Genomic DNA, 27,243 nt, shown 5'->3' on the forward strand with positions numbered 1-27,243 from the left:
ACCAGGGAAGAATGACCTTTCCAAAGCCTCTTTTCCACTGAACAAAAAACCACTAACACCTGCTAACATCTCGCTTTCTTGTACTCCTTTTCCACCAAAATTAGCATGTGCACACGTGTTTTTTAAACATGGGGTAAACCCACTAAAAACAGGTTATAGACCCCTTTTCCATTGCCAGTAGAGGAGAGCTGCATACACAGCTCTGCAGCAGATTAGTATGCCTTTCTGTGTGTGTGTGTGTGTGTGTGCGTGTGGTTTATTTTGGTGTGTCATATTCAACTACAGGCATGAAAACAGGTAAACTGTAGAGAGTAGCATGGATGAATGTCTGTGAAAACTTTACAGTGGTTACTTCTCTTGATGCATTACTCACTTTTTCAGTGTCTCTTTGAAACTCGGTGAAAAATAATTTGGATCGATGTTTAAGTGCTTGGATGGAGACAGACGGTATTTAGTGGCAGCATGTCATTGCATCTCAACAGTAAAGGGGCTCAAATTAGCAGGTTCATCTAAGTGTTGTGTTTCCATCAAGGCTGAGGAGTCATTTGACGGATTGTACACTTTCCCACTGCGTTAAAAAGACAGATGCTTAATGGAATGGGAATGGGTACAGCAGCATTCACAGCCACGTCAAATGACTCTGCTGTAGTCACTGGTATTTACCGGCTGTAGTTCTGAGCGGCTTGACGAAAATACAACACCGGGTGGACGTGTTAATTTAAGCCCCTTTGGCAGCGAGATGCAGTGACGGACGCCACAAATCACCACCTGTTTCTGCCCAAGCAGCACTCGAACATCGTTCCAAGTTTATTTTGCACCAAGTTTTGAAAGTTAGACTGAATAAGTAAGAAAAACAAAAAGCAACCACAATAACATTTTCACTGGCCTCCACGCTGCTTTCTACTGTTTACTAACTTATTTTTTGGTCTGTCGGTGACAAAGAACGTGACACACACACACACACACACACACACACACACACACACAGAGGCATACTTGTCTGCTGCAGAGCTATATACACAGCTCTACTCTATTGGCAGTGGGAAAGCAATCTCCAGCTTTAGTGGGTTTTCTTGTGTTTAAAACATCCGCGTACACGCTAATTTGGGTGACAAATGGGTATTGGTTGAACCTCAGGCCTGTTGCCACATTGCTGAGAGTTCCTTTAGTGCTAATGCTATACTTCTTGAATGACAGGGAAATGGAGGAGGGAGTTCTGTGAAACGTAACAATACTGAAAGGAAACTTTTCCAAGCAGCCAGCTCTGACACCAGGGAAGAATGACCTTTCCAAGCGTCCTGTTTTTTTTTTTTTTGCCTAAAACAAAGCAGGAGCAGGAGGATGTTAGTTAGCATTTCCCCCATCAGATTAAATGTCAACTTCTGCATGCATAATTGTAGACTGGAAAGTGAGGAGGACTTGAAGTGAACCAATTTGCTGGATAGACGAATACTGAGCTTGGTTATTCACTGCATTGCAGATGTTGTCCCGATACTTCTGCCATCCCCTGCTCACTTTATTTTCTGTGATCTGTATGTCGGCACCTGGCTTCACGGTAATTGCAACATTGGATGAAACTTAATTCATCTAGAAACAAAAGCATTATCCTTTTGTCGCTACCTTTTTTTTTTAAAAAGGAATTTTGAGAAGGCAGACAAAAGGGAGCAAACGTCATTGAATACACACACAAATGCTGCATTATACCTCTGTTTTGTTTGCTCCGGTGGCTGAGCAGTCTTTCCTGTTTCTCCCCTCCTTTCATTTCAGTAAATTCATACAGCGCTTTTGTTTCTAGACATAAACCTGGATGCGCATTAGGGAGCGCATGTATGGGATGTTTGATGAGCACAGAGGCTGTTGGCAGGCGAGCCACTATAGCAGCAATATCGGCCGCCTCAGAGGCATGCAGCAGTATGGCTGGAGGAGCAGCAGGGTAGCGTAATTGTGCATTGTTCATCCACAGAACAGAGGCAGAGCATGTAATGAGCTGTAGCATTTTCACCCAGCCAGCCTAATGGGCTATGACCGAGTATAGGCCTCTCAGAGCCCTCACGCTCCCTCTGCCCTGTGTGGCCAGTGTCTCGGGCCTCTTCTTTTCTTTTTGTCCCATTCTCCCCCTCTCCTTTCTCTGCCCGATCAGCGTCAACCATTCCTTCACCCCTGTTATCCCCCTCCTTTATCTCTGCTCCCTCACCCATTGTCCCCCTGTCTGAGGAGATGGTGGGACCCCTAATGTGTTCAATGTGTGGCTCCTTTTCTCATTCATGATGTCTGCAAAGCTCCGAGCAGTCAGTCTGATTCAGGCCGACATAAATCAGAACAGCTCACTGATGGAGCGCCGTGTGCAGTGTGATTACATTAAAAACCCAAACACAGCGTACAAATAAAAGTTCAGGAGGAGAATTTGCTGATGTTAGGTGTAGGGGATTTGTTGTTAGAAGTCGGCTTATTTTTTCTATCAAAGGCTGTTTTGCATTTTGATTATCTAGTTTTTCCCGAAAGCAATTCAGGTGGGCCTGTTTCGCTCAGGTTTGTTTTCTTGGGATTAGGGCTTTTCAGAAAAAGGGCCCCGGCTTATTATTTACGCCCATATCTAGTTTCTAGGGAGGCGGGAAGCCATTTCTTTGCTCGAGTGATACCAGGTCAAGTTGGAAAGACAAGAATGTGTGCCAGGGAATAGATTAGATATCCACACTGGGCTGAGCTCGGAGGATGAAAACACTACTAATGATAATAGTTATGATTGCCTTGCAAGGGAATTGATAACGACTTCGCCCGCCTCTTTGTGCTCTCTTACGGCATCAGAAAACAATATTCAGTGTTGAGTCAGTGTCTGGCTGTGGAGCACAATGGGACGTCAGTTTTTGACTTTCCCCTCACGTCCACCATTTGACATACCACATCGCAGACGGCCAAGTAAATGAATGAAAAGCACTTGGCCTGTGTCAGACTGCAGCGCTTTCCCCAGTAACCTCTTTACTTCAAGATTACTCTCCTGTACCTGTTTCTCGATTTAAAACTCGTTCCCAGTTCAGTCTTATGGGGAGCCAGCATGTATATACTTGATGAAGAGAAGATTGTGTATACTCTTTATGCTTCAGTAAGAGAGGATGACTGCTCAGTCAGGGAGCACAGCAGGAGGATCACTATGGAGCTAAGTTTGAAGGCTCTTATCTTGTTCAGAAATCGTGACATCAAAGCAGGCTGTACGATACATACAAGCACACATGTAAACATGAACATGAACTTGAGTTCAAAAAAACGTCTTTAGATGTAACTGTAACTTGTAAAACTACAATAAGAAGATATGACATTTAAGGAAATTAACTTTTTAGCTTTTTTTAGAGTTAGATGAGAATAGTGCTGCAACTTTTATTTTTTCTGGATTAATTGATTAGTTTTTTGTTTGATATATAAAATATCCGAAAATAGTGAAAAATGTCCATGAGTGTTTCCCAAAGACGGTGTTTACATCCTCAAATGTCTTGTTTTTTCCACAAAGGTATTCAGTATTCTGTCATATTAGAGTAAGGAAACCAGAAAATAATCACAGTTATGATGCTGGAATCAGGAAATTTTGACTTTTTTATCTTAAACATTACTCAAAGCAATTAATTGATTATCACGTTGGTTGGCAGAGAAAAATTATTTGCACATCATGTTATGATATCCTATGAAAATTCATAGATTGATATCCTACGAGTGAGTGCCACACGATTGATGTTACATACTTAAAGTAAAGTTATGTATGTGTGTACATAAGGAGAGGATAGGTTTAGGCAAGTGAAGTTACTTTTCTACGGTGTAGGAAAAGAAACATGGTGACGATGATGCACCTTAAAATGAGTCAAAGTTCACTCAAAGTTCACATGGTTTCCATGACTCCAACTCGCCTCCTTACTAATCTTAAAGTCCTTCTTTACTCCCAGCAGCACAGTGTTCACTTGTTCTCAGCCTTACAAAATATGTGGGTTTTACACAAATTACTGGCTTATTATTACATGGAATATGTAAGAATTTTGGTGTTTTACTTTTTTTAGGAAAACATACAAAGCGTGCATGAGAACAGCCTGCATCATGAATATGCAAAGCTGTCAAAAAACAGCGTCAACGAATAAAAGATAATGCCTGTAGACTCACTCTATGCCACAAAAGTTTTGATCCTATTATAAAAATGTTTGAGAAGTGGAACCACATATTTACACACAATGCACACCAATGCTCTAACAAGCTCTGTGATGGCAGCTGTGGTTAACTATGTACCAGCTCAGAGTGATAAGACAATTGACAATGAAGTATTCAATTCGGTGCATAGAAAAAGGTACATAGAGAACAAACAAAACCCATATTTCAAATTATCTTCATGGAGTTTGTCAGCCTATTTGTGTGCATGATTTATAAGTATAGGTGTGGTATCCACATCTCAAGCACTTTGACACGATGAAGATCCATATGTTGTTTTTATTATCTTTTTTTGGCAAGATAAGTGTGCAGGCATGACTTTTTCTTAAGTAATTTAATAGTATATTAATAATATTAATACTATTTACTAATTAATTGCTGCTGCTCAAGATGAGAAGACTGCTCTGTGATGTTGTTAGCCTAGCTTAGCACAAACACTGCAAGCGGGATGAAACAGTTAGCTTTCCAAAATGGTCGAATATCATCTGAAAAGAACCAGTTAACACTTTGTTTTAGGTAAAGAATGGAAAAATTCGAGCTTAGAAATATTTAGATGTTTTTGGATAAATGTTTGTTTATTTTTTCTGCAATTTAAGCAAGACTTAGGATGTGGATTAGTAAGCCTTAGCAGTGCTGGTTTGCAGATTTTGGTCTTTTGGACAGATCCAGGCTAGCTGTTTACTTTTGCTTTCTGTCTCCATTCTGAACTAAGCTAACCACCTCCTGGCTCCCACCTCATATTTAACTTCAATTATTCTTATCCATCTCTTAGCAAGGATGTTGTTTTCCCAAAATGTTGAACTATTCCTTTAATATTTTGCTGCATAAATGTATGTTTTTATATTCTGTAAAATAGGAGAATCCAGCTTTGTTTTCGCTCAGTTTTCAGCATCGGTCCAAAATGTTGTCCGTCCGAAATGTTAAAGTGTGGCTGCCCCCTTTTTGTTTGTGTGCGATAGGACAGCAGACGAAATACCAAGGGCGATGGGGGAGGACAGACATGGGAGTTGGTGTTCTGACTTTTCATTTGTTTGCTACCCAGTAATGATTATTTTAGCCTCTAAGCCCCAGATTTGGCCTTGTTTTGCTGTGGGAAGCAGCATCAGTGGGGACGGAGCAGCCTTGCCCTGGCTGAGAAGCTTGTCTGTGGATAAGCTGGTTGGCAGCGAGAGTCAGGTACACAGCACGGAAGACATTTTGAGCGCAGTCACAGGAGGTCAGCAGTGAAGTGGAAGGCAGAATATTCAGTTTAGGTGAGGATGGCTTTGGTTTTGTTTCTACGTGTGTTCACCCGGTGGCTGAGTGAGAGCTTTTTCTAATTATAGACCTCCGTCGTTTGCCTTGTTAGTAATGCTGGTAACAAGCCAGTCGCCAGCTTGCATGAGCAACTGCAGAAAGCTGACTTTTGGTTTAATTTGGAGGACTAGCTATAATCCAGACTAAGTCCCTTAAAGCTGAAGCCCCCACCCCCCCTCCACCACTGTTGGATTACGGGAGTCTTTAAAAGGATAAGGGCCTGCTTATCACTGCTTCACTCAACACTTGTTTGGGACTTCAGATGTGGGGGAGGACGGTTTCATCGTCACCCGACGTGGCCAGTGCGGATATGAGTCATAGAGATTAGGCATCTGACGACTGAGATCAATGATAATCACAATTTATGGTTTTTAAAGCCCCCACAGTCACAAAGGCATATGGATCTGAGCATATGCCTCCGCTCCCGCCCAGTCATTTTCATCAGTAAGTTGAGTCTAACTGAATGAAGCAGCTAAATCAGATGTCCTGCAGCACTTTATGCTTGTTGCCTTTAATCATTTTCACACAGACATTTATGAACTGTTTGACTCAACGGCTCCAGCCTTTGTTGCAGAGAAAACGTGGATGTGAGACCAGTGGAATATCAGAAATCAGCTACCAGACGCAAACTGATCAAAGCTACAGTGTCAGAAACCTGCAGTAAATGTATATATATATATATATATATAGATAATTTAACATTATTTCTGTTAGTTTTAACAATAATAGACAGCAAATCTCGGTTTCTGGTGCCAGTGGCTCTAACATGCTCTGCCAATAATCACTGAAACAACATTAAACATTAATGAATCATACTAATGTTTTTTTTTCTACCATTAATCTTATTTAAAGGACTAGCTTTACATTTTAGTGATGTTGTCAGGCAATTAGAAGAATATAAGCACTTTGTTAAGTATTTTTTGGAAGTATTTACTTTACTTACAAAATTCTGACCACTTGCTTTTTTATTACCATCATTTATTTGTACTTTTACTTTCATTACTTAAGTACATTTAATACCATAAAATTACCCTTGATACCAAAGTACAGTAAAAATCATATATTTTAAGATTTTTACTCAATTAATATAAAAAATAGGTGACTGAAACTTCTCCAAAAGCCATTTTCTAGCAAAAAAACCTGTACTTTTATTCAAGTTTGACTTTTAGGTACTTTATCCACCACTGATTTCCATAGGCTGAAATTGAGGTCAGTCTACATATTTTTTTCCTCTGCAAAAATGTTCTCCAGGGGTGTGCAAACATTCACAAGAACCCACAAAATTAGTTTTTAAAATCTGTGCTTGGTGTGTAATGGTTTGAAGAGGCGGCGCAGTTTTAAACTCAGGACGGAGGCTAACTGTTTCAAGTCTTTATGCTAAGCTAAGCTAACTGTCTTCTGGCTCGAATAATAGCACTGTTATTCTGAGGCTAGATCCACACTTTTCATTTCAAAAAGCATGACTTTTACAATGTTTACACACGCTATACACACCACCCTGCCAGTCTCCCTCAATATGAAACAATAATAAAAAAATATAAGAAAAATTAAAGTTTAAACCAGAGTAAGTAAGGTGCAAAAATACTAACAAATATTAGTTATGAGTTATATGTTATTATAATATATGCCTTATAAAAATAATGCAAACAGAATCAATACACTATGCATTAATGTAATATTATTGCCAGATAATAGACAATCTGCTTAATGTTTACACCAGCAAGTGCATGCTCAGTGACTGTGAATGATGATGTCATATGCGCTTTTGGGTGTGTCAGTATGGACTGAGATTATTTCTGAAACGGTGCTGAAACACTTGTGTGTACGGAGATAGTTTTCCCTTTTAAAAACAGAATTTTAAATTCAAAATGTTTTAGTGCGGATGTAGCCAAAGTCTCTACAAGAAAGTGAGTAAACAGTTGACAAACTATTCCTTCAAAGCTGATCTGCAACTAATGCGAACATGAGCTTCCTGAAGACCAAGACAACACCTGCAAAAATCTAAAGGTACACCAGTGATTCTGTTTACAGTTAAGTACTTCATTTGTAATAAATGAGTTCAAACATGCAATACACTGATCCGTTAAGCCGCTATTGCACAGTTCAAGTGATATCGACAAACAAAGAGAGGAGCTATAGACAGATTTATTCTCTCTGTTTGTGTCACTCGCTAATGAAGTGTTGTTGGGATGGGAGGGGTCTGTCACTGTTGCAACAGGGAATAGGGACCAATCTAGCACACATAGGCATATGTGTTGTTTGAGATGCTATATTTGAGAGTGAGTCTGTTACGTATGTCATCTGGGTGTGATGGTGGCGAGGTGAGGGAGCCGAATGAATCCCTGGTGGGACTCGGGCTGTGAACCCTGAGCCCTCATCTTGGGAGTTGGGAGCCACATGAGGAGAGGGAGCATAGAAATAGAGGTACCTTAGTGCGAGTACTTGTTTATCTCGGTGTCAACATTTTTGACTCAGCTCATTAACCTGTGCACCTGGGCGAAGCAACACATCTCTCTCTCTCTTTTTCTCACAATTAATAACAATAACTAAAGCTAAGCATAAACACACGAGCTAATGAACAGATGCAACAACAGGGTGACGGGGCAGCTATCACACCTCAAAGGCGGTGAATCGATTTCAGCTGATACCAGTTCGCAGATACACCCTGTAGCACTTTCCTCAAATCTAATCACGGATCCATCGAAACCACGTTAGCCGGGAGTCTACTTGCCATTAAAATGGGTTTTCAATTCCTATTATTTTGAGAGCATTGGTTAAAAATGAACCAAGGGCGGAGGTAAAGTAACAACCATACGTCTTCCATCTCTGCAAGATGGAAAAGGAGAAGAGTCTTCATCTGAGCTCCCCCCGCCTCTTACCGCTCCCCCATCTCTCTCTCTCTCTCTCTCTCTCTCTCCTATTACCCATGCAGCCAGCATCCTCTCTAAATTGTTTTGCATGACCTTTGCTACAGTAGCTCTAATTATTACCATCACACAGGCCCTGTAAGGCACACAGCTAATTATACTGGATTTATCTGAAGGGACATTGGTGCCATTCTTCATAGGCATGTCTTGGCTACCGTCAGCGCGGGTGATCTAAACCCAGAATAAGGTTAATTTGGGTAATACAGTAATAGTAATTAGAGTCCCAATAATTACAAGCATAGTTGTAATAACAATGAAGACCAGGTTATTAGTAATAGGGCTCCAAATTAACTGGCTACATATGCAATATGTAATTGAGAAGAATGCCAAAAAAAGAGCGAGGGTGAGAAGTGTTGCGCGATATGCATAATGACGTTATTATGTTGCCGCTTTCCTCTGAATCGATGTTTGACAGTGGTAGTTGAAAGATGTGTTTTCAAAGGCATTGTGGGATTACCCGTTAGTGTAGGTACCAGGACCTCTAGTCATTGCATCTCATAAAGAGTTGTTACTAGAGGAAGCGATATTTTTCAAAGCTCCGACATGAATGAAGAGGGGCAGTTGGAGCCGTCTTTTGGCTGGCGGGCAACTCATGTAATGAGCCTAAGAGGGTTCCAATTATTCCACTTGCGATCAAAAAGGAGAAGGGGATTACTTCTCTTGCCTTTTTTTTTCTTTGACATTTTACACAGTAACATCTTTTGATAGGGGCTGGGGGAGAGAGGGAGAAAAAAAAAAGAGAGAGATTGCTAGTGAGCGCCTGATAGTCTTGAACAGGCTCCAGCAGTACAGTCCTCTCTGTCTAGCAGAGACAAAGCTTTTGCTGCATTTTTTTTTTTTTTTTTCTGGATGTTTTTCGTAATAAAACTACTTTTTTCCCCCAGTGCATGGTACATTAGCTTCCTCTCAGACCGTGTCACCTGCACAAGACAGAACGGGAGCTTTCATATGACCGCGGGCTTTGGCTACAGCAGACTTGATGGCTGATCGCTGCCATATTTTTCCACAGAGCTATTGTAAATTGTGAGGAGGCATGTAGGGTACTCACTCAGTCACTGCAGTTGTTTTCCTTCCTCTGCTTAACAGCGTAAGTCATGTTGCAAGCAATGCAACGGGGAGTTGAATTATTCGATTGTGTACAGATTTTTTTTCCCTCTCCTCCTCATTTATTAAATTCCCAGATTACAAGTAAAAGCACATTAGATGCCTGGCGGTAACTAAAAGGATTTCTCCACCATAGGATATCAAACTATATCAGCCTAGGAGAAATAAACGATGAAAAAAAAAACAGCAAACAAAAGACAAACAACATTATGTAGCACTGCACTGAGACAAAGAGAACTCCAATCTGCATCAGCACAGATAAACATCCACCCCTAAGATATGTTCTTGGTAGATAACAGCTTAGTGTGTGTGTGTGTGTGTGTGTGTGTGTGTTTGCAACACGCACACAGAACAGAGCTTTGATAAGCACGAAAATTACTACGTGTTGTTTATGGTGGCAGAACAAAAGGATTCAAGGTCTTCATTTCAAGAAATCAAGCTGTGGAAAGGTGGATGCAGCGTCTAAGATGCATTTCATTTGGATAGGTTTGACTTCGTAATATAGACATAATTAGGGGGAACGAGATATGTGCTTTTGTGTTTGTGTGTGTGTGTGTGTGTGTGTGTGTGTGTGTGTGTGTGTGTGTGTGTGTGGCTAAGGTCTGGGAATACAGTGCTTCGCTTTCCCTTGTGTATCCACTGCAGGGGTAGGAGGCAGAGATCCACCGTCTGTTGCTGTTTTCCATGACCCCGTATATCCCCCCGCAGTGAAAAACGATGTTTGCCCCCAAAGACGGCCCTAATACAAATTAAATTAAATGAAGTCAGCGCGGCTAATCCCTGTGTGTTTCAGCTGCTGAAACTACACCCCCTCCCTCACAACGAGCGAGTGGGTCAAGCCCGCCGCATCTGGCCCCCTCTCCACTGCTCTCAAGCTGCTGGGCTCCCAGTTCCTAACGGAGACGACAGCAGCCATCCCCCCTCCCACTTTCTGCCCCACTGTGACTGTATGTGTTTGTGTACGCATGCTTCACTGTAAATTTGCCTTGTGTTATTCCCTTTCTGACTCACACACTGTTTATTCCCGTTTGCTTGTTTTGCCTTTGTGCCCGCGTGTCTGCATGTGAGCATTTCTTCAAGAAAGATTTATTTTGTTTGCGGCTGGCTTACATGTTTCACACACATTTCTTGTTTTTGCAAAGTTTTTCTGCAAATTTACAGTTAAATGTAAAAAATAGAGGATTCTCATGTCCACATCTCTCAGACAAAGCACTAAACAGCAGCGTAATGGAAAACAAACAGTAGCGTCGGACCACTTAGTGTTGTTTTGTTCTGCCTGTGCCCTGATGGCAGCCTGTCACAGCCCCTGTTAACAAGCTGGATTTAAAGATGCGGCGGTGATGTGCAAGCAGCTAATACTCTGCTGTCAATCCCGACGCTGACAGCTGCCTAGAAAGACCATCCCAAATATTAGCACCAGATGTGCTTCTCATGGCATCAGCAGCAAACAGGATCAAAAAGCTAACTAGGCTCCCATAGCTGGATCACTGATAGCAGTAGCCTTGTTGTGACGCGAGCTAAAAGATCTCGTGTGCCCATCTGTTTAATAAAAAGCCCCTTTCTGTGATACGTACTTTGGCACTGAGCCCGATCGTCCACCCCTGATTTGTGCACTGGCTCTGATTTGCGAGACAAAGTGCACCGGGAGAGTTTCAGCAGCTGGTGTGCACCGATATTGTGTTTAGGGGGTTGTGGGTTAGGGGGGCGTTTTTTTTTTTTTTTTTTTTTTTTTTTTATGAGCTGGAGTCGAGTGCATGTTTGTGTGTGTGGTGACAGTATGTGTGGATGTGAGCACCTGCACACATGCCCTTTTTGAAAAGCTCCATCACCCCTCCATCCAGCCAACGCGCAGTGTAAACATGGTTTGTTTGAGCGGGTGGCCCGGGGTAGTTGGATTAATGAGCGCTGATGAAGTTCCACTTGTATCCTGGGTGCTGCCTCCCTGTTTGCTGGAGTGGCTGTGATGTGGTAGTGTGTCTGGAGGCGGTGACTCATTCCCTTTACCCAGTGTCAGATTAAGGCATGTCAATAAACAGACCCACTCAATCCATCTCCGAGTGACTGCATCCGCTCACAGAGCCTCCCAGTCTGTAATGAGCTGCTGCAAATCTCCATCCAACTAAAATGTCTGGAAAGATGCCTTGTCACAGTGAGCGAGAGAAAAAAAAAGGAGAGAGAGGGAGACTACAGCAGCACCGATGTGACGGGCAGCCACCTTTAAGAGAGAATACCGGGCGCTACGCTCCACCATGTTGCAGAGTGCAACTTGATCAGCTCTGTCGTCCTCACGTGTATTGAGTTAATCAAAAATTAATTCTAACTTTACTGATTTCAAAAGTGACTCAAAGTCATCCAGTCACTGCTCTCATATAAGCATTTAAGAGGAATGTGTTTACATAATCTGCAGTGTCTCTGAGTGTGTATTTTTACGGCCGTGCCCGGGGGAGGAGGGAGAAACCTTTGGGAATTCCTTGTGTGCTAATTTAACCCTCCTCCTCCCCCTCAACACTGGCTAATATAGGGCACAACCGAGAAGAGAGAACGCTATCTAGTAATTTACTCCTAAAATTAAACAACTGTTAAAAACATAAATTCTTATTCCCACAGGGTTTAGAAAACAATACCTGGATTATATGTCAACACATCCGGAGTCTGTTCATAAAACTACCACCTACTGTACCTCTCTCGTGTGGCGCCGTGCACACATTAACGGATTTTGGGATGAGAGGAGTGTGAAAACTTTTCGGTCTGACATCCAAATTAAAGAAAATCCCTCAAGACTCGCCTAAAGGGGAAGTGCCTGCTATTTGAGTTTGATTAGGCTCCGCAGGCTTTAAGAAAAGTAAGCCGATTTCTTTTAGGAAACAGCCCAGATAGTCGAGTCTTTTTTTCTCCCCTCCTTGTTACTATGTAAAACCATAGAGATACTCAGGTTTCCTTTCTAACTCGGAGATAGACACATGAACAGGTGTTAAATGAAACTCTATCCTGCCTCTTGTGTGCGGTGACGCTGTTTTCATTCTAAGTGGACACTATAACTCCTGTCTGAAAGGCTTAAAAGCAGCAGCCTTGTCTCTTAAGACAAAGACAAAACAAAAACAGCGACCCCGGAACCCACACAGCCACCGACAGTTTGAAACATGTCGCTCCTGAGCGGTGATTCTCTGGTAAGACAACAGCTCTGACTTAAGCCTCTTTAGCGTCAGCCGACTCCGCTGGAATGCAGACGTCTGCAGAGGGGGCCTATTATTTAAAATCTTTTCATCATGCTGAAAGGGAGGGAAATAGCTTTGACGTTGAGAAGCTCATGAATAATGAATGTTGTTTCTATCAATGTATGTATAATTAATCACATCTCTACTAACTGGACTTGTGTGGAGCCTGTAGGCCTGAGAGACATGGAGACTGGTCTGGACTATTGTCTCTGTTTGACAATAAAAGACAGCCGCATTATCTTCCGCAGTTTCCTACATGTGGAGGGGGTTGGGGGTGACGCACAGGTGGAGCGGGCAATAGCTTTAGCACTTTAGCCCTCTTTTTTCACTTTATGAGAGCAGGAGGTGATTGTTTTGGTTGGAACGAGCAAATATTTGTTCGATTTCACACGGAAAGGCAAGAAAAATGAGGAGGAAGTGCAAGCAGGAAGTGGAGTTGTGTTTACGCGTCAGTTTCATTGTGTTTTCGGAGGAGCTGTTATTTAGTTTGCCCAAACAATACTCAACACTTAACACATGTGGTCAAGGACACAATTGACCTCATAATAATAGCATTCAATTCGCCCCAGCTTATTTATTTTTTTGCCCCGGTCACAAAGACTGCCGAAATGTACAAGCTGCAGCCGAGCAAGGGAGCTTTTAAAACCCTTTTCAGCGCAGAATCACTCACTTTCATAACATGATTGATTCCCAAATGGGCTACTGGGTTTGGGGTGAATTGATGGGTGATGAAGTGAAATGATGCAGAGAATGTGGCAGGTTATTTGTCACACATGTACCCTTCTGTCACAATTGATTGTGTATAATTTGAGTTTGCAGGGGAGCCAGTTGATATTAAATGGTAACAACTCTCTGTATTCATCACGGCAGGCCCCCTTTAGCAGGCAGAAATAGAAAATGTAATCTCATCCACAACCATGGCTGTGCCTCAGGCACTCCTTCACCCTTTTTACCGCTGATCCTCCCTTAGGGGCCCTGCCCTCTATAAAGGAAGAGGGAAATCTATAATCTAGCAGATGGCAGAGGATCTATGGGAAATTCTATAATCGGGAAGAAGGTGATGATGATGATGGTCATCGGGCTAGAGGGCAGAGAGGTGGAGGGTTATGGCGTCTCAGGGGCCAGAGAGCGTCCTTCCTTCCCGCATAGATAATAAACGAACCACACAGCCACTCCGAGCAGGTGCCTCGGTGGTCTGTGTCTCCGTCATGGGTGTCACATAGACTGAGCTGCTTAGAGGGGCTGCTGGGTACAGACCCAGAGGCGAGGTGGTCAGGCGCCAGCTCAGCCCTGCAAGTCAGGGATTGTTGGAGCAGAGCTTTTGTAGGGAGGCGGAAAGAGAGAGTCTGTGTGTGCAAGAATGTGAATGTGCAAGAGGCTCAAAGTGAAGCATTTCTTTTCATAGTCACAGTGTGGAGGATGAGAGAGTCACCTGCACACTTACACACACACACAGGGAAACACACACTCCTCTGCATTCTCACTGCAAAATTACATGAGGGGAATACATGCATCTGTAAACAGGCAGTTTCAGACACTGACCATCCCTCATCCGGTGGAGCTTTTCTTCTAATTTCCTCCTATTTTCTTACTTTTTTTCCGTCACTCCTATTTTAACTTTATCACAACCAAACGTAGCTGCATAATGAAGCCTTTTTATTTTCTAATTGCCCTGTAAACCCCCTGGATTTCTTTCTCCTCGTCTCTTCCTTTAGCTATGGGATATCAATAACAAGGCACATTATGTGTAACATTTCCTTCCGGGGACCGAGGGGAGTCCGCGAGCGAGCTGCAGCAACGATAAACGAAGACTGAGGCACAACCTCAGACTGCTCAAACGCAGAATGCTGCAGCAAAATTCGATCTGACAGTTTTAATTGATTCCGTCTCCTCTGTTGTCCTATATGTTGAAACTGTACGTTTTGAGAGTGTTTTGTATCCACAACAAACTCGGCTTGATGTTTCTCGTCAGCTAAATTGACGACATTAAAGAGTTGCATCCGTGACAGACATGAAACACTCGCTCCTGTAATCAATTTTTCTACTTTTAGATGCTCATATTTTTCTTAAACGCAGTCTCATACAGAACCATCTCGCCCCGCTTAAATCACCCTCTGTTTTTAAGCAGCATTTGATGGATACAGTTTATCTCAAATGGTAACTAACAGAGTGATTGTATGCATCTGTGTTTAAACGTTTAATCCTACAATCTGATAAGTTGCGATTGTTCCAGGCAAAGATACAGACTGCTTATCAAAATTACTTGTTTTTGTCACTGTAAATGTAAAAGAAAAACATCCCCATAAATGAAATTCTTGAAACAGATTGCTGAAGGCATCATCTTCTGCATCCCTTTCTCCAAATAATGTTATCAGTGCATGTCGCTGCATCTGTCCATATTTTTCCAGCTTGCTTCTCTGTTTAAATGTTATTCTGTGCTGCATCAGCCTCAATAATACATACAGTAGGGCAGCTGTGTGACATTTTTTTTCTCTCTTTTTCTCTCCTATCTGTGTGACATCTGCTGAACTTGTCGGGTGTTTACTGGTGTAACAACTGGTGTCTTCACTCCCCACCCCCTCCTCTTCTCTCTGGCGCTCCCCATGCCCCCACACAATGAATACACTTGCATCCAGACTACAGAACCAATTGTCACGCTGGGAGGAAGGCAAATCAAATCTTACGGCAGCAACTAGGCGAGGAGATTGCTTTTCCTCTCAGTGGCAGAGGAGCGAGCCCATCGTCCCCGTGCCTCAGGTTTTACTGGAGAGAAAAGGAGCAAAGGGTGAAGAGGGGAAAGCTACTGGGCTGCAGCAGCTGGACTGCAAGTCTCCCGCAGGTCAAGTCTCACCCATTTCCTCCCATCTTCACCCTCTCTCCACTCTCTTTCCACTTCCCTCTCCACTCATCCTGGCACTACCTATCAGTCACCCGACGACACCGGGGACTACATTCCTCCCTCCAGCCCTCCAGATGAAACGGAACAATAATTATGGGGATAAAGTGGCTCAGGCCGCCAAACTGGGGCCGCTCAGATCACAACAACACATTGTCCAACCTGATTAAGTAGCCATTTGTGGCATTCTCGCTCTAGTTAGGCAGTCCTCATCCTCTTGCCTGAAACTTGAGCTCCGAGCAAGATATATTGACATGTCCTCCAATTTGAGGTCGCTCAGAAATGCGGGGGAAGACATTACATTTCTTTACAGGAAGCCTGGCCTGATGCATCCGAATCTCCCTCAGAATAGTCACTACTTGAGCGCCTCACCAATATGCAAGGTTATGCCCTGGCATGTTGGGTGTTTGTTTATTTCTACTGACAATTTGATAAATAGAGGAAATGTGGTTATCTCCACTCTTCCTCTGATTAACGAGCACCTGCTGTGTTGAACATGAGCCGTGGAGATGGAAATGATGGAAATGTGGAGGCAAAAACATTGAATGGTTGAATACTGTGAAGAGTCTCCTTTGGTTGTACCTACCACACACTTAAGAGCGCTCCATGAAAAAAAAGAAAAAAGCCAGAGAGGGAATGGCATTATAAAGAGAGTACAGTTCCATTTCTGGGCTGGAACAGCTTGAGAGCCGGGGCATACTGCCTTCCTCTTCAGGCCGTGCTTACACAGAACCTGCCATCCAAACCAATTACAGGCTGCAGCCAGAGTGACATTCACAAGAAATTTTCTATCTTGTCTTTTAAATGAAGTTTTCCCCCTTGTTACTCATGCCTTGCATTTTCATTAGTCTCTCACTGGATGCGCAGCCACTGTAGAAGATGAGGTGGTTTAATTCGTGTTCACTGGGACCAAAGTGGAGCACAGGAGAAAACACATATACACTCCATGTTTGCTAAGGCAGAACAGCATTATTGATCAACATTATTGATCTATAATAGAAGCTGTATATATCTATGAATGTTTTAAAGATCCAGTGTGTAGGATTTATTGCGATCTTGCGGTGAGGTTGCAGATGTAAACTTGTCCTCTATTCTAAGTGGCTGATGCAAAAACACAAATGGCCCTTTCTCGAGCTAGTCTTTGATTTGTCTGTTCTGGGCTACTGTAGAACAACATGGAGGACTCTATGAAACAGGACCTGTTCCAGATGTAGATCATGTTGCTCAGTGGTGCATAAAGCCAAAAAAGTTCAACTTCCCAGGTGTAAAATTATCTGGATCTTCCACTTCTTGTCTTCAGTAGTTTTATCTTCTTAATGTATTTTTTTATTTTTGTAGTTTGCCTGTTTGTTGTGGATTCTTAATTGTATAATTGTTTACATTATTATGTAAAATGTTTTACTTACGTGGACCCAAGGAAGAGTAGTTACCCTGTTAGTGGCTAACAGGGATCCAAATAAATAAATGATATTAAATTGGGCCTGGATCATCTAGTGCACATAGTGCAGGCACACAAGAAACTTTTACCAGCCAAGCGGCAAACTTACACACATAATGCTCTGCTAACTTGAATGAGCATAAAATGATTCAATCGTGCGACACTTCTACTTCGAGTTGTCAAATGTTATCAGACCGAGTGGCTCAAATCTGTGATACAGTGAAACAAATTATTTTGCAGTGACTGTGATGCCCCTGGCGTTCTGCTGCTCCGTTGGAGACAACAGTACACTTGGTGCTCCGAGAGTGTGTTGCAATGTATAACCACACAGTATATATGTATTTCAGTAACGCTGGATAATCAATTTGTGGCAGCAGATGTTTTAATTTTGGCCGCCCGCCAGAAACAAATGAATGCGTGGGAAACTCTAATTTCTGCCAATAGCTGACCCGAAATCCCACACACTGTGCCCTCAGGAGAAAGATATTCTTTGTGAAACATCACATATATGCCTATTATATATAAATCAATTAAATATTACATGTTAATCATGAATGAATAACAAGTATGAGTTGCAGCGTGTTGCCACTGGTACCTTTTGATATTTAATGGAGTCAAGCTGAATGGGAGCAAAAGGAGTCAGGGGTAATACAAGAGAACAAACACGGTGTGCTCCAAATTAAGAGCTAATAATAAAACGTTAATTAAATTCCTTTTTATGAATTATCTCCTCTGTATTAATGAGTTAAAGTTTAATTAGGGGTAAATGGTAAAGGGAGACAGAATGATGTTAACCTTCGGCGCAAACACGTTGCATCATAATTTAGTGGAGCCCAATCAGAGACCTGCCTCGCGTTGTTGCTGATCATTATACAAGTTTGCTGAAAAAAAATAATTAGGAGTAAAGGAGGTGAGGTGGCAAACAGCAGCTTATCACATACTGATTGAAGGGAGACCTTTGCCCTTTGAAGCCTGTTGAAAGATAACTACCTCTGACATACATTTAATTTCCAGAAAGTTTAGCAGACGACAGCGGATAATAATGCCGCGCTGCACATATGTTGTCTTTGAAGCCATGAGAAAATGCCAGCAATACAAAGAATCTAAACAAACAACGCCATGTTTTTGGTCGCATTAACAAGCTCTTACATTTTTCATAGACTGCAAGCAGGTCATGGGAGCTATTTGCCAGAGGTAAACACCACACATTGGCTGCTGTGATCTGCCAGCATCGCTTTTATTTATTTATGAATTTATTTATTTATTTCAAAAAGAGATCCAAGAAGACTGGGACTAATGTTTGACATTTCCACTGCTCCCCTCCTCATTCCTCACCGCTCAGACTCTTCGGCATTGTGGTTTCACTTCCACGCAGGCGCAGAAAAAGTTCAAAATGTTCAACCCCATTAACATCTAATAAGGAGAGCGTGCGCACAGTCGAATTTAATCCAAATCTGTTCGGTCACCATGTATGACAGCTGTGCGGGGCCACCGCTACCTCAACAGCAGGCCTGTGTCAAATGTGTAGCTCACTTGATAATCAGCAACTGTGCTCCAGTGCCTGCATTAACCTTTCTTATCATAGGGGTGACTTTTTTTTTTTCAACAGGGGCTTTGATATTGGTACTGTAGGCTTCCCTCGGAAGTCAGCCATTGACTCACAGCCTTTTTTTTTTATTTATCAGGATACAGTATCTGCTCCGTGGAATTTTAAGTGAAGGCTCTGCTTTCTTTCTGCAGAAAACACCTGCATCTTATCAAAGTTTGTCGAAAGGGTCGTATCCTGGCTTTTCGCGGGACTGGGGAAGTCCTTTGAGAGGCTTTGATACCCTTTGGCCCTCTGACATCTTCCCAAGTGTGAGGAGAAGCTTGGCAGACGCAGGAGGGGGCTACCTGCTCAGCGTAACTCCTCCGTCCGTGTGCTCTTACTCGTCAGACGTTCTCCTCGCTAAATAAATGTTGGGAAAAAAAAGAATGAATGTAGGATGCCTTTGAACTGTGTTCTCTAATGTGGGTCAGAGATCTATCGTATGCATATTCTGAAAGCCTTTTCATCTGCAATTGCGGTGTTAAGATTCCCCTGGTACACTCTTAATTTCATCTACTTCTCTTGCGGTTATTTATTTAATATTTCTACATTAATGTCTTCTCAAACATGGTAAAAGTGAATAGTTCAGAGAAGGGGAAAAAAAGGGAAACTTTTCTTCTCCCCCTCTGCATGATAGTCTGTCCGCCCTAATGACTCCATTTTAAAGACGGTGGGCTGACCGGCAGCAGAGGGAGGGAGCAAGGGATCGGAGAGCGGGGAGGGTGAAGAGGAGAGGAGAGGCTGCGCTCACTGCAGCACTCTCCTCAGCTCTCAACTCCCAGTCAGCCTCTCTGTGTGTGTGCTTTGAAAGAGAATAGGATTCAGCCCTTTGAAAGCAGAGGCTGCTCACCGGGGCCTTTGTGTAAAATAACATTTCAACTGAAAGCCAATTACTGGTAACATTATTTTGGTTGCTTCCATTATTAAAAGTACCTCTCTCTGTTGCCCCCCTCCATCATCCCTCAACCACAACTCCCCACCCCACCCACCCAACCCCCCCTGATTCCCCCGCATCGTTCTCTTGCAGACGGAGAATTATTCCATCGACTCCAGTTACGTGAACAGCAGAGCCCACCTCATTAAAAGGTATGTGTTGATTAGGAATTGTTACCAGCACCTCGTTACCATTGTTATCTGTAATTATTTCATCTAATGAGTGCACAGCTACCGTTGCAGCAGTTTGCATGTGTTCCTGCATGTTTCTCATTCAGTGTAATTGCAACGGGGAGGATACGATTTTTGGGGATAAATAGCATTACTCCACAGCGCGTTTAGCAGACATTTGTTTAAATGAGCCACAGAATTTACACTTTTAGATTATTAGATTGCACACAGCAGCAGAATAGGCAAGTAATGATTTTCATATTTACAGATAACCTTATTACTCTCCTGTAATTCGATCCATTAGCAGCACATGTGGCTCGAACTGCAGCAGGTTAAAACAACTACTCAGTGATTAAAGGAGCTGTGTGTTAGATTTGGGTAGATTAAGAGGCGTCTGGCGGTGATATACCTTAAATTCCTTATGTGTTCATCATTCAGGAGGTTTTTACCGGGAGCTGAACTCCACAGAGGTCTCCTCCTCTTCAAAACAAACAGACCCAGTGACTTAAACCAGTAAAAACACTGAATAAAGCAATTTTACATTACAAACTGGTGTTTGTCTGAAGCAGTTTGGCATGTTAGAGATGGGCCGTTAGCCCAGCACCTGCTAATGTGTGACCACTTTTTAACTTAAGATCCAGATGTTCAGGAGATTCTTACCAGGAGCTAAATTATCTGCAGAGATCTGCGAATGCTCCTAGCCAGAACCACTCAGTACGTTTACATGATGTCAGAAAAAGTTAAATTATTGTGTTAGTTCAACTAAAACTAGATCATGTAAACATGTTATACAGACTGAAATTGTAATCGAGCTGTAACCGTAGCTCGCCTTATCTGTGCATGTAAATGTTCTGTTAGGCTGGATTTTCTGTTCTGGGCTCTTGCAGAAATACGGCGGTAGTAGTTTGTAAATATAAACAGCTCATTCTTCTTTTTTAAAGATAATTTTTTGGGCGTTTTTTGCCTTTATTAGGAGGGCAGGAGGGGGGGGGGGGGGGGGGGGGGTGACATGCAGCAAAGAGCCGAGGCTGGAATCGAACCAGCGTACACAGCCTCTAAACATGGGTCGCCCGCTCTATCCACTGAGCCACCAGGCACCCCTAAACAGCTCATTTTAAGGCAACAAAAACACAACAATTCTTATTTTCAGTTGATTATACACTGAAGAAAACATACTTATTACATTATATTCCATTTTTGCTAATATATCCCCTTAAATCCTAAACACTGGACCCTGAAATGATTTTCAAAAGTACGTCTACTGTTTTTCTTGGCTGAAGAATGGGTGTTTTCATTGTGTTTTCACTCCACCTGGGCCAGGATATAAGATAGGGTTGTGGGAATGCATTGTGGGGGGGTTGGGATGGGGGTCACATAATAACGCCCTCCAGCCACGGCTCACTTGGAAAACTACAATTCTTCCCTTTCTACCTGCAGCCATGAAACATTCCAGCCCCTCTTTTGTTTGAGGCCATCCCGTCCTTTTGAAAACCCATTATGGCAATTTCCCCCCCAAAAGATTCCTGGCATTAATGTAAACAAAGAGCATTCAAGTGTGGGCCTCTGCAGCACACTACAAAGAAATCCCCTCAGGAGCCAGTGAGCCTGTGGTCTGGGACAGGTGCAATTACAGTGATAACATCAGAGAGCCAGCATTACCTGCAGTCCTCTCTCCCAGGCTAGAGAATGTGCGGCTCGGGGCCCGGGAATGCAGCTACCTTGTACTGTCCTTCACTTCCTCTGCCTTTTCTTTTTGTTTGCACACATTTGTTTACTCTCATTTTCTCCTCCCTGTCTATTCTTCTCTCTCCTTTGTAACCTCTTTCCTGCCACAACATGAACTCATCCATATATTTTTCCCTTTCCCGCAAGAACACATGTTCATATATTCACCCCTATTTAGTGTTGTTTGTAAAGCGGAATTTGTTCCAGTGGGATGGAAATCAAATGAAGGGAAATCATGCTGTTACTGTGCAGCTGTTGATTGTGCCCCCCCCCCCCCCCCCCCCCTTCTTGCCTGTGCGCCCCAAACATGACAGATGCTCAGTTTGTATGCTTCCAGCGTTTCCTGCATCCATCTTCCTTCCAGGAATTCCTGATTACTGCAGTATTTGTTTGATTGTAGTGAGTGAGTGCCTCCTGTTTGCTCGATGCGATGTCCTTGAAGTTGGTGCATCCATCCACAATGTCCCTGTCTGAGGCACCACATAGCTGCCATGCTATCTGTGAAGTTAGAAAAAAATGTGCACTTAATCCAAAAAGGCTCTCAAGAGATTTAAATTTCCGTCTTATTTCATGGTTGCTGCAGAGCGTCGAATCTGGATGAGGCTTTGTTCTTTGCAAAAGCAAAGTGTTTAAAGGGATACTTTGCTTTCAGCCAGCTTTGTATCAAATCAGTATTGGTAGTAAGTGTAGATGAACAGTGGTAAACTTCCCTGTATTTAACCAGTTCCTAGATATCCCTACCTGGCAAAACTTTAGGCTCTCTGGCTGTTGTTCAAACTTGCTGCACTTCCATTTTTCCATATTGCCCACCACCCATGCTGCTGCCGTGCACTCAGATACCCCTTTTCGTCCAAATCAGCTCTGGTTCTTGAACCAGCTCTGTTCTGGCTTCTTGGTGCTATCTAGTGAACTAGGCCAAGTTTATACATATTTTACGTAGAACTTTTAGAATCAACGATGTGTCAGCAACACTGGGCGTTGCACAACAAAAGTAAATAATAGTGGCAAAACTGTGGATTACATTGATTACCTACAAGCTTTTGTTTTGTTAATCAGATCTTTGTTTTGGCCCAAAACACAAGGATGTACCATCAATTAATGATGGATGACTGCGCATGACATCCCCCACCAGCGGGAGCATTTGTTGGTCTGACACAGCGCAGTGCATCCTGGTAGTTGTAGGTTTTCTCCCTCTTGAGAAAAAGCAAAGCCATGGCTCTTTTTTCTGTTTGTTCTGGTCATGTAGCACCAATTTCAAAAGTGTTTGCGTTTTTCTACTGCATACACAGCGTAGTTTAATATGAGGACCCTTTTTAACTGTAAAAACACGTTTTTAACTTCATTAACAACAGGAAAATTCTATTTTGCAGTCACGGAAAAAGACGACATAAAAGGGCAAATAATTCATAGAAAGGACAAAAAAGGGTCATGGAGAGAAAGACGGACAGCTCGTCACAAACCATCAGAGGCGCGGCGATGAAGGAGAGCATGTGAACGAAGGTGATGTGACAGTTAATCAACATTTCCCTCTCCCCCCTCCTGGCCCCCATGTAGCACATCGACATTCAAGGACCTGGAGGGGAACAGTCTGAAGGACAGCGGCCACGAGGAGAGCGACCAGACCGACAGTGAACATGATGTCCAGAGAGGACACTATGTTGACACGGCTGTCAATGACGTGCTGAACATGACCGTCCCCCCCAATGTTTGCCAGCTGCCAGACCAAGGTAAGGAAATCTGTTGCTTGAGTGTGTGTGTGTGTGTGTGTGTGTGTGAGGAAGATAGCAACATCCTTTAGAGTTTCCCGATATGACCAATCATGTGCGAGTCTGTTTTATACCACAAGAGCATCTTACGAGGTGCATTATACCCATTGCGGGCTTCAGATGTGTGAATAACATCACAGTTTTTTTTTGTCTTTGATGTCGTGCTCGAGCGGCTAATGTGAGGGATCTCTGACAGCGAAGGCTACCCTTTGATACAGGCTTAGGCAACATTATTGACTGATAGTAGCCATGTCTGCTCTTGAAGCTGGGCCGACTTCAGATGTGCTTGAATGGCAGCAATTAGGCTCACAAAGGTAGAAGGTGGAAATCTACATATCTGCACGTGCCTTCATCCATTATTCAGCGGGATCATTTAGCAGGGAATTAATGTTGATGTTTCATTTCTGACTCACCATTTAAAAAGACATCCACTTGGTTGGCAGAAGTCAGCGCAAGGGTCATGTTCGTTCTTAACTACTGCCAGTCAGATGGAGGAGGAGAGCGGGTCAGTAAGAGGGAGAGCAGGAAGGAGAGAGCCGTCTGGATGTTACTATATGCACCTGAGGGTATTTACGGAGCTCAGAGGTAACACAGGTGTAACAGCTCAGCAGAGCACGGGAGTCAGCGTGTGAAAATTGCAGACATTTTAGAAAGACCTGCATTAGCAATTTTATTCCGAGTGAGGTGGAAACACCGGACATTTTAGTTTAAAAGCACACTCCTGAGGACAGCACTCACGGATATCACTCGCAGTATCTGAACTTTACATTTGCGCTCTGCTCCAATTTGGGAACTTGTGCCAAATGTAGCTTTTTTTCCCCTTCCAGTTAACATAATTTTGGTTCCTTTCTACTAACACTGCCCCAGTAAGGCTGTCTACTCTCACGTCTCGTCTTTCATACTCCTCAGCTCATATAGGGAGGAAATTTTAATGAGCAGGAGATAACGAAAAGGAATCCTAGTTTGTGAAAGTGCATAAAGGAATGAGGGAATTTTTTATCCATCTATTTTTATCAGTGGACTGTGAAGTGTGTGGGTGTGGTTGGTTGGAGGAGCAGTAACAGACATGCAGAGCCTCTTCCTTGTCTGGTCTCTGGCACATTTCACCAACCAGATGCTACACTTGGAGCAATTTGGCTGTCGATGTTGTTTGACTGGGGAATAATGGCATTAGGCAACCTACACTTTATGTTAATAGAGTCATACAAATGGATCTGCCTTCACGGCCAGTTGCTTATATACTGTAATGACTTAGCTGAGAAATACAGATATACAAGGTCAGGAAGTGCAGTGACCGTTAGAATAAACTTGTAGCGGGCGGCGTTAGACGGTAATGAACAATGAAAAGTGAATTTGCTGACTATCAGTTGCCAGCTGTAATTACTTCACAACCTGCAAAAAAAAAAAAAAAAAAAAAAAAAAAGAAATCCTGTGCTTTAAAAAATGCATGCTGACAGGTCTTCCAGTAGTGGGATCTCATTATTGGAGACAATTAGAAATGATGTACATGAGGAATATTACAAGTGGGGAGAGCTCTCTGAGGCAGTTCTTTTTTCATTAACACCACCAATGATTGTATCTGTTTCAGCAAAATGGATGCATGCCTGCTGAATGTGTAATGCAGCGCCACATTGCTGGTAAACAGAACAAGAGGCTATTTCACAGTGCTGTCCATTCTTTTTGACCAGAACGAATAGATGATAACAAAGTATCTGTTTGGAATTACAATTAGGCAGTTTGTTATTGGCTTTTTTTTTCTTTTTTTTATTGCAGTCAGCTACAGACTCACTTTTGGCCAGCAGTTTCCCTCAGTAAGGACTTAACAAAATGGCCTCACTGGAAGCTTCCCAATCCGTGTATCATTCCTTCATTTTGTGTTCAAAAGAGAATCCAAAAGCGAGAAATCAAAATACAAACGGGGCCTATTTAAACAATCTGAAGCACATGGTGTAAAGCAGTGGTTCCCAACTGGTGGGTCGGGGTCCAAAAGTGGGTCACAGGGCCATTCTGAATGGATTGCGAGTGACTTGTGAACATGTCAAATCTGTAAAAACAAAACAAACAAAAAAAACCCTACATTTTGAAGTGCAGTAAATTTCCCAGCACAGAGCTTTTATTTTGAAGCTCTGTTTCTATTTAATCTTGCAGTGTGTTTTATTTCTTTGTGTTCTAAGCCAAGATGTTGCTTACATTTGGTGAAATTAAACTGAATATGTGGTAATTTATCCAATGTGTGGGCCTTGAACTAATGACTAATGACTAAGGAGAAAGGAGTCGGACTCCAGCTCTCTGCTCTCTGCTATGTCCACATTATAGAGAAAGTTAGTAATATTTTTACAAATAATGATGTATTATTTCACCAATCTGCAACCCACTGGCACACCTCTGTGTGTAAGCGTGTTGTGAACCCTCCTGTGTAGGTGCGTCTTACTATCTGAATGATGCGCTCTTTAAATTGCAGGAAGAAACTGCGCTATTCTGACTTTAGATCAGGTTTTTGGTGCAGTTGCTTTGTGCTGCCTCAAAATAGTGATGTGCCTGAACACACCTCATTTTACACATACATTTGTCATTATTTGCTAATCACATAAATGATAACTGAAATCAGCGATGACAGTTGACTGTACTGGGTGCCGCTTTGTGACGGTTGTAAGATAAGGCCCAGTTTTTAGTTATTTAATCATTCATAAATTCAACATGAAAAACAAATAACTGCATGGCTTTTTTTCCCCTTTATTTGTGCCTTCAGTCAAGTCAAAAATCAGAAATGGCAAAAAGGGCCACGTACCGAATTTGTGTTTTATTGTTTGTTTTCTTTAAATAAAACTAAAGCTCCACTTTGAGCACAGAGTAAATCACTGAACGCTTGTACTGTGAGAGTTTCAGCACTTTTTGGAAAATTGTTCAGTTTTTCAGATTTCTTTTTAATTAAAGTAATTCAGTTTGTCTGTACATCTAATGGTACATGGCAATAAATCAACTGCTAATAGTTAATTTGGCGAACTTCATTTTCCAAAATGTTGGCAAATATAAATCGGGGCTCATATCGCTGCCCAGACTCTCGCTCACTGTATCCATTCTGTTCACAGATAAAAGTTTATCTGTGAACACAAGTGAAAACTTTAAATATGTCATTTTCCAAAACACCCTCTAAAACACTTACGGCCTTTCGATGTTGAAACTGATATTCATTACATTAAATCTGGAAGTGCCATTACCAAAGTGTATTTGCTCCAGAGTTAGGCTATCAAAGCAAACCACAAAGAAGTTGGCAACTTCCTGATCACACAAATCAGACACATTAAGCATCAAAATCAAATTTTGTCCATGGTCTGTTTTTCATTTCCTATTTTTAACTCAATAAAAAAATGATAAAAAGCAAGCAGCTATTCGTTTTTTCTCTCTTGGATTCATAACTGAAAAACAACTTAACAAATCGCTTTTTAATTTTCCGACTCTGGATCCCCTATTAAGTATGAAAAGAAGGAGTGATGCACGGCGTCTCCCCCTCCCTTTGTTTTGAAAGTCCGTCAGCAGCAGTGGTCACAACAGAGAGTAATGAGAGGCTGTTCATATTTATTAAATGAATTGACCAGAGATCCTTACACGTGCAGAAATGTAATGACATAGCAAATGAAATCGTCCCCCCATTACCATCTCAACGGTCTAATTACACAGTTAAAGGGCATGGTGGGCTGACAGAGATGGGCAGATTCAGCACGGCGCACAGTTGAATCTGTCTCTCCTGCTGGATGAGGATTCTACATCATCAGGGCTTTTTTTTTGTGGCGCTCCTCAGGAGAACACTCGCTTCCTCTTTTCCCTTCTTCATTTTCTTTTGTTCAGACTCACTCGAGGACAAAGGCAGAAATAGAACAGTCGAGTTTCGTATAATGCGAGAGTTACGTCACGATGCGGCTTGAGCTCATCTGTCTTAATTGACAAAAAACGGACACTATGTGCGTCTTCCATCGAGTGAATGAAGGGAATTGTCAGAAAACA

The 27,243-nt window shown here is 42.4% G+C and overlaps 1 protein-coding gene across 5 annotated transcripts in view; it reads left to right on the forward strand.

Moving 5' to 3' along the window:
• Nucleotides 1-27,243, forward strand: part of pcdh19 (protocadherin 19) — a 69,531-nt gene that overhangs the window by 15,989 nt on the left and 26,299 nt on the right. For all 5 annotated transcript variants that reach the window (XM_042493624.1, XM_042493626.1, XM_042493625.1 and 2 more), the window contains exons 3-4: nt 19,674-19,732; nt 23,030-23,202. In XM_042493624.1, coding sequence (XP_042349558.1) covers nt 19,674-19,732; nt 23,030-23,202 — 232 coding nt within the window. The remainder of the gene's footprint in view (nt 1-19,673; nt 19,733-23,029; nt 23,203-27,243) is intronic.

This window comes from Plectropomus leopardus, chromosome 9 (genome assembly GCF_008729295.1).
Source record: "Plectropomus leopardus isolate mb chromosome 9, YSFRI_Pleo_2.0, whole genome shotgun sequence".
Lineage (NCBI taxonomy): Eukaryota > Metazoa > Chordata > Actinopteri > Perciformes > Serranidae > Plectropomus > Plectropomus leopardus.